This window comes from Morus notabilis, unplaced genomic scaffold (assembly GCF_000414095.1).
Source record: "Morus notabilis unplaced genomic scaffold, ASM41409v2 Scaffold472, whole genome shotgun sequence".
Taxonomy (NCBI): Eukaryota; Viridiplantae; Streptophyta; class Magnoliopsida; order Rosales; family Moraceae; genus Morus; species Morus notabilis.
This window is the reverse complement of record NW_010367534.1, coordinates 101,405-111,930: the sequence shown is the minus strand read 5'-3', so window position 1 is coordinate 111,930 and position 10,526 is coordinate 101,405. Positions and strand designations below refer to the sequence as shown.

The 10,526-nt window shown below is 37.0% G+C and overlaps 1 protein-coding gene across 1 annotated transcript in view; it reads right to left on the bottom strand.

Moving 5' to 3' along the window:
* Window positions 1–5,139: 5,139 nt before the first annotated feature.
* The window catches only part of LOC21390404 (serine/threonine-protein kinase VPS15), a 7,390-nt gene continuing 2,003 nt past the window's right edge, over window positions 5,140–10,526 (bottom strand). Inside the window, exons 6-10 of the mRNA XM_010112573.2 lie at window positions 10,368–10,473; window positions 6,706–10,059; window positions 6,368–6,612; window positions 6,181–6,280; window positions 5,140–5,684 (exon numbers count right to left, since the gene is read on the bottom strand). Coding sequence (XP_010110875.1) covers window positions 5,505–5,684; window positions 6,181–6,280; window positions 6,368–6,612; window positions 6,706–10,059; window positions 10,368–10,473 — 3,985 coding nt within the window. The 3' untranslated portion in view covers window positions 5,140–5,504. The remainder of the gene's footprint in view (window positions 5,685–6,180; window positions 6,281–6,367; window positions 6,613–6,705; window positions 10,060–10,367; window positions 10,474–10,526) is intronic.

The window sequence follows — 10,526 nt, the reverse complement described above, 5'->3', positions numbered from 1 at the left end:
ATTTGAAGTGCCATACAGAAAATGTCTGTCTTTCATGGTTTATATACAAGTCAGTTTAGTTAGTCCTTCGTTTTAGTTGGAAAGTGATGCTGATTTGGAGAACCAACGACAAAGAAAAGAAGTCACGGGCGCTTCTTCATAGAAAGAGAGAGAGAGAGAAAGGGAAACAATCTAAGCCACAAGACAGGTTGCACTTTTTTTGCTTAGAAAAACGTTCTCTAAGAAACTTTTTTTTTTTTTTGACACCTTTTTGTTGTTGTTGTTGATGTTGTTGTTTCTTTCTCACTAGCCTGGTGTTGCCCGTGAGTGTCTCTCTTTCTGTTTGTGTGTGATTGTGAATAGATTCGTGAGAGGATTATATGATGTCTCTTGAATAGCTAATATAATACTAATTGGTTTCATACCCCTTTCTTTACCTACTTTCAATCATGGCCGTCAAGAATAATACTATATGACACCAGTGGAATAAGTTCCGTACCCATGGATTCACATACGTGTCCATCATCGGTATTGTTTCTAAATAATTTCTCAAATAATTGGAACCCAAAAGTAATCACAACCTCATTCATCATATTGAATGGTTGAGATTAAGTTGGCTTCTTCGTTGCCAAATAGGTAGTAGTTAATGTAGCAGAGACAATACCTAGGTCCACTTGCAGGAAAAACAAAAAAGTACCTGAATAATTTAATGAGACTAGCTCTTACCAACATCTACTGGCGTGGAGAATTTTGGTGATGTGAAAGAGATCATACTTATAAGAACTAAATTTTTTTTTTTTTTTAATGTGTTTTGGAATGATTAGAGGCTAGAGCTCTTTTTTGTTTAAATCTTTTTGTGCTTTTCTGTTGATGATGTCCCAATTACCTTTTGTGGCCTTCTTTAGCCACCACCACCGTCCAGTTCCACCATCACCACAGCCCAGCATACAGCTTTTGCGAGAGGCAATGCATGTAATTGCTCGACTAAGGACAGAAATCCACGTGTTGGATTTCCATTGACTGAATTTGGCAGCTCTTGCAGCTAGCTAAGTTACTATTGAGAATCAAAACTATGAGAGCAAAAAAAAAAAAAAGAGGGAATTCTTGACCAGATTCAAAAAATACCCTACCAATTATACAGTTTTTAATTTATCAATTTTATTTATTTAAATATTATATTTAATTTAATTTAATATAATTTTGATATGATCTAACAGTTAAAAACTATGTTCTATTATACTTGATGACGTCTAGATGTATAAGAATTTGTTTATCATTAGGATATCCTATCACAGAATGCTCCATAGCAAAGGAACTATGAATTCTGCTATGTGTTATTTATTATTCAACACCAGAGGCTAACACCAACTAAATGTTGTCATATAAGTAATTGTCCGAAGATGGTATAATTGTAGTTGGGCCTTTTGGCTAGGGCTTAACAAAAAGGTACATTTGTACATCAAAAGCAGAAGATCAAAGGTGCTAATCACAAGCTAATTATTTCCAATATTGAAAATCAAGTGGCATGGAATTAGGTAAGAATTAGACACAAACTGAAGACTGGCAATGTCATTAAAGTATTAAATCAACAATGGACATTAAAAAAGTATAGTTCCCGTGATCAAGTCAGTCCAAACAGTATAAGCCAGGTGGTCAATAGAACCAGCTGGACCAGTGAGGTTGAACCACGTGAGTTTTCTGCTAATTGATTCCTGAATCATCTTTCTTTTTATTTTATTTTAAACTTTACCTTTTCTTTTTCATTTTATATTATAACTTAGTGCTGATCAAGGACTGGAATTAGCATATTTTGCTCAAGGGAAACAAACAAAAACAAATAGAGTTTTTGGAGGGATTTACTTCTCATTCTCTTTTTATCCAAATCAGACACAGATTATGGGAATATTGGGTAGGATTCTATAGTTCATTAACCAACAGTCACAAACAAATACAAGTTAACATAAAAAGTTTTGTATGTATTTCTTTTTACGATTCAAAAATCATCCAACATCATTGAGCACAACCCTTTGTCTTACATGATAAGAAAACTAAAAAAAATGCAAAATTAAGAAGAACTTTAGAGAGAGAAATTAGAGAGAGAGTTTCATTAATCTCGTGAAGATATACAAAATGAAGAGCCTTAGAACTCAATTTATAGAAAAATTTTCAGCACTATTCATAGTTATTATTTACACAGTATTTACTATTTACGGTTACTATTTGTATAGTAAGATTCTAACATAAACAATAATTTTGACTGACCTACATGGTAATTTTAACTGACTTACATAGTAATTTTGACAGACAACTACCGTTCATAACAATAACAATAATAAAAGCTAAAAACCTAATAAGACTTTTCTGATTCTCAAAACAAATAGCATGGTCACGGATAATAATAAATTCAATAGAAAAAGACATGCGTTTAATACATGAATCTTTCCCCAACAGAATTACCTTATTGTTGTTTTATTCCATGTCTTTTTCAGCTCCTCTCTACATCTTCACACCAGTCTGGTTTCAGAAACGCTGATAAAATTTCCAACCTTGAAAAGTATTTCTCCATCATAGATACCAAAAGATACGTTTATGATTATTCAGAAACCTTGTTGTATTTCACATCATAGTGAGCATGAGAAACAGAAAAAGAAAAAGAAAAAAAAAACTCTTTTAACATTTAATTTTCTTCTACATATACATTAATGGTGTAATGACTATCTTGCAAAAGTGTAACAACAAAAAATTTAGTTATTTTGCCCCAATATTACATCTTCACAATGCCATTTTGAGCCTCCAATAGAATCTTTTCCGGTAAAATTATATTATTATTTTTTTATTCCACGTCTCTAATCTTCTTTTTTATTTGTTAAATAGAAAAAAAGAGAATAATTAGTGTTATCCTCCTCCATCTATTTGGTCGCTTAGAAAATTCTAAAGCCTATTAATAAAAGGGATCAATGAATAGAAATTAATAGATTAATTCATGTTTTTAATTTTTAGTTTTCTAATTTTATCCTTTTATTGCCATTTTTTCTCTTTTTCTTTGGTAAATTCAGGTGTATTCAGGATTTATCAAGTTAAAATCACTTGAAAAAAAATAATACAAATTATAATAGTAAATTCCGGATATACATAGTAAATTCATGATTTATTAAGTTCATATTACTAGGGAAAAATGTATAAATTCTAATGGTATATTCTGGATATACCTGATAAATCTAGGATTTATTAAGTTCGTATTAATATAGATAAGTGAAAAATTTAATGATAAATCCCGGATATACCTAATTAATCTCGGATTTACTAAGTTCGTATTAGTAGGAGAAAAGAACACTACATCACACATAAACCCCGGAAAATGATTTCATTCTACCAGGTTTTAAAATTTTAGTGAAAACTACCGGAGCTGATAAAACCTGTTCTTATGTAAGGATTGGGAGGTTAGGAAGAGGAGGACAGACTTCGCAGCTTTTGTGCCACATAGGAATTCCAGCGGCTATGATGTCTTTTGACAATGGTAAGACGGCTTCTTCTTTGTCGGAAAAGTTCAAGAAGTACGTATATGCATCGAAATATATCTAAATTATGCCCATAACATTACAGGATAGCCAGTCTATCATTCGTTGTACGATGTTTTAACTTGGATGAAGAATTTTGGTGATCCAATGTTTCAAAGGCATGTTGCAGGTCAGTCAGTTAAACATCCCCGGTTCCTTAATATCACGAAAATATTGCACATAAATAAAGAAGAAGGCCTTTAAACATAATAGTCATAACCAATCAGTGACGGAGCCACTTGAAAATGAGCGAGACAGCCGCCCTCACTCAAATTTTTTTTAAAAAAATATTAATTTTAAAAATTTTAAAATTTTATATTTAAACTCCTACTGAAATAATGTCTCATTACTGAAGTTAAAGGCTGACCCCGCCACCGAAAGCAATGATAGGAGGGCTTCCATTGTATATCAGTTACGCATATTTACAGTAAAGCAAATCTTGTACAATGCACGGAATAGAAGTAGCACGAGACAAAACAAAGATATAACGTCGTACATGAACTTTTGCAGTTAGTTCTGCATCTTCGAATTATTTATTATTTTAAGTCCCTCAAAACGGTTTAATTAACGATGAGAACAGTGGCAAGTGTAGCTCTTTGGCTAGCAGACGCAGAGGTCTTGCCTTTTAATTATCTCTCATATGCAGAAGAACTTCAGGTTTGTGTATACGACGTGAAAATTAATTAGATCTGTAGAATCCACATTAATCATATAGAGATTTTTTTGTGGAGACAATTATGATTGCATTAAATTCTGCATGCAGAAATACATGAAGGGAGTCGAAAATGAGGTCTCGGGTAACAAGGACGTAAGCCTTATCTCCTTTGTTCAAGTCCATAGAGGAGCTGAGAAACGCTGCCGCAAAATATAAACAACCAGAGAGAGAGGTATGCATAAGCTTTAAAAAATTATGATTTTGCTGGAATAGAAGTTTTCATGTGTTGAGAAAATGTGATGATTCTCAAGGCAGCACAACAAAACAAAGATTGGAAATCAATATGGAAGAGAGATAAACTCCAAGCTGAGAGAGCTGAATGACAGACTCGTGATGGCAGAACGAGCACTTACAGACCGAGACGGGCTTTTAGGAAGATCATGGTATAAGCATTTGGTAAGTTTCGCGTAAAAGATTTAGAATAAGATGTCTTATCCTATCTTGGTCACTGATTACTTGTCCAAGCAATGCCTTTATAGGACGTTTCAACTCTTGTTCTTTCCTTGTGCAGATTTATGGGCCCTCGAAGTATAATGATTATGGATCTAAATCCTTTCCGGGATAGACGACGCCATTGAAATGGCAAAGAAATCGAACACCGAGGAGTCGCGGAAACTAGTGCAACACGAAATTTCCGGGATGTAGTGTTCCAGTGGGTGATGACTATGCATAACAATTCATCTTTGATTTATGCATTCATAAACGTTAGTTTCTTTTTTTTTTTCTTTTTTTTTTCCTTTTTTTTTTTTTCTCTTGGCAACACAACATCAATTATTTCCTCTACTTAGTATTTAAGCAATGAGAAATTCAAATCTGATGTAAGGTACGAAAACAAGTAAACGATAAGGAAATTATGAATAAACATGTTTTAACAGAAATTGAGTTGGCTTTTATTTACTAAATGTATCTCCTGTTCAATTAAACACCACTCTAGTTGAAATTGCATTCTATCTGGTTCAATAATACAACAACCAAGTAGGATAGTATTCGTCCGGTGAGGCAAAATCTAGTACTATATATATATATATATATATGATTTGTTTCAAGTTTTTAACTATTTCTTGGGAGTTACAATCTGTACAAACCAAACAGGGCTGTGACGTCATAAATATGCCCAGGGTTAGAAGCTAGCATTGTGATCAAAATCAGAACCGAACCTTGTCAAGCTTTAGATTACAGATATATGTACAGTTTTCAATTTGCACTGTATAGCTGCATATGTACATCAGGCCAATGTGCTATCTTCTGGTCATTCACCTCCAAACCTTGATAGCCCCATCTCGACTGCTTGAGATTAAGAGTCGCTGATTCAATTTGACAGATGCCAACGAAAGGATGGAATCGCGATGACAACCGGCAGGATCAGTGGAAGCAGCTGCAAGAGCTGTCTTCGCTGTATTCTTGCCTGTTGGAGGAGATCGCCTCTTCTTCTCCTGCTTGTCAGGAAACCAACTTCAGAATCATGCATTTGAAGTGAATAAATTTGATAAAATAGTTTTAATACTTTCAACTTTCTCACAAAAACAAGAAAGAAATAAGCAGACACTTTCAAAAAGCTTGAAAGGCTAATATAACTGTAAGGAGAAAGAGAGAAGTATGTGGGATAAAGTGTTCAGTGGAATTTCCTGAAATCAATTTCTTAGTTTCTAGAACTCAGAATTTTATATTTTATAGATGTTGAGAAAGACGAACAATTTGCATATGGTTGTTCTCAATTGGCAACCACAGATTAAATCCGTGCTTAATTTCTCAAAACACTCACATATAAGATTAAGGACAGTACAAGGAAAGCAAACTGGAGTGCACAGAACTTTTATGCTCAGAACAGGAGCGCACGGAACTTCAAAGAATGGTACACATATATACTACTTCAAGAAAAATCTAACCTATGAAAATAAAAAGATCCATCTTGACCTATCACCAACATACCTGCACAATTTTTGCTCCAAAACTGGAACTTGTTTGATAGGATTCATCATTTACAACATCGTTTCCATTTGGTCCACAGATAGAGTAACTTCGATCAGGGCTGCAATGTGTACAAGTTTTCAATGATAATCAAGAGCCCTTAGATTTAAGTAAACAATGGAACCAACGAATGAGTTCAAAACAAAACCTGTAATGATCCCAACGACGAATCTTCAAATCAGTGCCCCCAGTTAACAAATCACCCCCAGGTAAAGGAAGCAACGAACGTATACCAGGAAGACGTGGTGGAGGTTCCTGCAGTTCGTTTACTCTGTACTTGGGATTGATGTTGCGTCTCACATCTGGTTTAGAATTTCTGCTCAATGGTTTGTTTAAGGCCCAGAGAAGGTCTGACACTTCAGCATCACCGTCATAGTGTGCCACCTTTAAGACCTGCAAATACAACAAAGATACTTTAAGAAAAATTCACTATATCAATTTCCTGCAAAATACTTGAGAAAGCAAATAAATAAATTGTCTATATACCTGATGGCAGATTCCATCTTCTGCATTCCAGAGAGAAACTTCGTTGCAACCTGCAGCAACATAAACAAGGGGCCTTGCAGCGACAGATATAGACGCACTTGGTGGAGGAATGAAAAGGCACATCTTCTCTACAGGGCAAACTAGAGGATACTGCCACGAGTTCACAGGTATGAGAAATCTCAGATCCCAAAGAGTAAGTGCACCCCTTGAAGATCCTGACACAAACCAATTTCCACAAGGACTTGTCACCAGCGAAGACACATAACCATTTTCAGGAACTGCCTTTAACGTCCAAGCATTGGAACTTGCTCTTGTATCCCACAGATGGATCCCACCATTCAGGCTGCTGTACATAACCATCTGGTTGGTTGTGTTATCTGGGGAGTAGTTCAGAAGGCTAAGTATGGCCCCTTCCTTGATATCCTTCTTTTTTATATCAGCGATACCTGAATACTTCTCAACAACATTTCCAAGACCTCTGGAGATGTAATCAACAGAAAATATATGTATCATACCATCACATGCTCCAACTACAACTTGAGCAGAACCCCGGAGCATTGTGGCGCAGAGTGCCCGGCTTCCCTCTAGGTGATAAGTTAGCCGTGACCTAAATGAAATGTCCTTTTCCAACTTTCTTGAATCCCACACCTTGACCATACAATCATCAGATGCACTCACAAAGAAGCTTTGATCTGTTGAATTAGCTATGTCATTGACAGCAGAACGGTGCTCTTGAAGGTGTGCAACCAAAATTCCACGGGGCCTCCAACCTGAATCTGGAATTGATGATGTTCGTAGGTAAGATGGCAATCCTGTTAGTTCAGTCTGAGTGGAGGCAACTTCCAAAGGGACAGAATTTCCTTTTGCAGGACTAGATAATCCCATGTCTTGAAACTTGCTAGTGACATAAGATGTTTGATCAGTTTCCCGGCCATCTGGTTCATGTACAACTCTATAGAACTGTTTAGATCCATTATTCATGTTAAATGAGCCTGAAACAAGCTTAGGTGTTGGTACTGAACTAGTCAAGCTAAATGATTTATTTGCAGGATCCATCCAAGGCAAGGACGATGATGTACCAAATCCACCAGAATTTACTTGTAATGGAGAATCAGATGCAGAAGGGATTCCCACCGCTCGCCTGTCCATGCTAAAGGAGTACAAGGGTATGCCTTCAGATGGTTTATCACACATGAAACTATTTGCAGCACTTCCTTGTGGCATCATAAAGCCTGAGAATTGCAACCTTTCGGAGCTCAAGGGATCATAAATTTCAACTGTGCTAGGAGCGTTGTGTATTAGGCTTCCCATACTTCTCATCTTAGCCTCACCATCATTACACTCACTTAGCTCCGCCTGTTGCAACGAACTGAAAGCAGGTTTTTGGCTCTCATGGTTTGGTTGCTTGTCAAGCCGACTCTTCACTGGATTTGAATTAGCAACCTCCTTCTGAAGTGAATCCACAGTTTCCCATTGTTTGGACTGTGGTGATGAATTGTACCATATCTTTCTTTGTCTCTCCAGCATGTCTGAACTCCTTGCATTTTCTAAGACTTGAGACAATACCTGTCTTGAGACTGGGGGTTTTAAACATAAAAGCAGAGCTTCTTCAGAAGCTAGGGATGCTGGTTGTCTCCGAAGGAAGGGCCCAATAACACGGGCAAGGTAAACATAGGAATCAACTGCCCCTAAGTTCTCGCTACTAGCAGCAATGAAAGTGACAGCTGACCTTGTCACCCATTGACTAGGATAACATAACAATGGAAAGGTCTGCTCTATCATTTCAAGCAGTACCCTCTTTCGTAGAAAACCAATTTTGCACAGAATGGCCAAACAATCCAATCCATTGACAACGACAGCCTCTGTAACATCACTTAAAGCTTGCTCAATATAAGGTAAAAGATACTCCTCCACGCTTCTTTGACCCACAAAGATGCATACATAGACGATTTGCCCATAGAATACTGTTCTTAGTTGTTCATCCCGATCATTTAAAAAAGCAGGGAGCATAGGCAAGAGATACTCATTACTCTGTCTCTGGCCAAAGAAGCAGCACAGGTTGCTAATGTCCTGAAGGAGTGCTCTCCTGATATTTGGAGTCTGCTTTGGACCCATAACAAGTTCTTGAACAACGTCAGCCATAGTCTTCCTCAATTGAGCAAGTTGTGCATCACTATTTACCCTTTGTTGTCGACCAGATGTCTCCCCAGACGATGGTAATGGCTTTTGTGCTGTACTCAATTCATCAAGAACCCCTGCCTCACTCAAGCTTATTGAGTGAATTAAGAAACCATAGGCTGTTAGTGCCAGCTGAGAGATATTACTGGCATAACATATTCTCACACTTTCCTCTGGATCATCAGGAAGCATGGAGAGCATGGGCAAGATATACTCGGGAAATATTTTTGCATCACTGGGTGGAAAATCTCGGACTAAAGGCAGAATATCACACAAAGTCTCCAAGGCAGCACAACGTACAATTGCAGCAGGGTCAGAAAGCATTGCAATAACATAAGGAAGCACTCGTTGCAAGCGATTTTCATCATCAATGTATAACGCAGAAAACTTCAGAAAGAGTATAGCCCTCCTCCTTAAGTGAGGCAACTTCACATTGCGTATGCAAGAACAGAGAAGAGAGGTAATTAGAACCATGCCCTCACAAGTCATGCCATCTTCAGGAAGTGGTGAAACAGGCACGTCATAGGTATCCGATTCGCTTTCGTACTTGGACATCAACAATTTCAAATCCTCCAATGCAATCTTTTTCACAAAGGGATGCTGATTTCTCCTAAATGCAGTGGAGATGGTTTGAAGTAGCTCACCAGGAGATTGTGTGCCAAAGTTCCTAAGGTTTTGAGACAATTCAGAACTGGGAACATTTTCCAAAATTGGCTTAGTAGCAGAATAGTGATTACTTTGTTTTGCATCCCTCAGTAGCGAATTGAAATCACCAAGAAGTTCAAACTGTTGACAATTTAAGCCTTTATCTATTTCTTCCCTTTTTAAGGACAATTTGTTTTCCAAATTTGCACTCTGCTTGGCATTCATCTCTTGAGATAATTTTCCACTCATAGTGCCATTTGGAGTCACACCCAGATTTGTACCATTCTCATCAGTTGACCTACTACTCATCATTTGCTTGAGAATCTCATGGAAAAAACTTTGGCACAGTACGACCCTCATATCAGAATTAAGAGGATTCCAGAAGCAGTAGAAGTTATGCAAAAAGGGACAGAAGTAGCCTGGGAACACGATGGTCATATATTCCTGAAGGTAGCTATCAGCGGAAAGTCGCGATTCTGGTTCCAACTGAATCATATGGAGTATCATTTTGCGGATTCCAGAATCAGGGATCTGCAATAACATTGTATCCAATTGGTGAACAGGTAACCAAAATATATTAAAAGTCAATATAAAAGAGGGAACGAATGACTGCCACAGTGCCATGTAATTTATATAGTTAATGTCCACACCAAGTAGGATTGAAATAGAACAAGTCAAATCTAATACAAGAACAAACGAATGAATCTCAACAATTGAAGGGCAGCATATAGCATTTAGCAGAAAAATATTGCTCCAGGTAGTGATATGCCACCATTCTAAATTTATGGTCGTCAAGTTAAAAGAAGGCTTATACAGGTAGAGTAGAAAGCAAAGAATACCTTTTCAAGAAGTTGGCTAGGATCATATTGTCCTCTGCGATAAGCAAGCAGTTGAGAGAGTTCAAACAGTGGCTGACCCTCAAGAAAAAGCTCCGCAATTACACACCTAAAATGGTAACACGCGCACAAAGGGGAGGGGGGGGGGGGATAAAAATACAG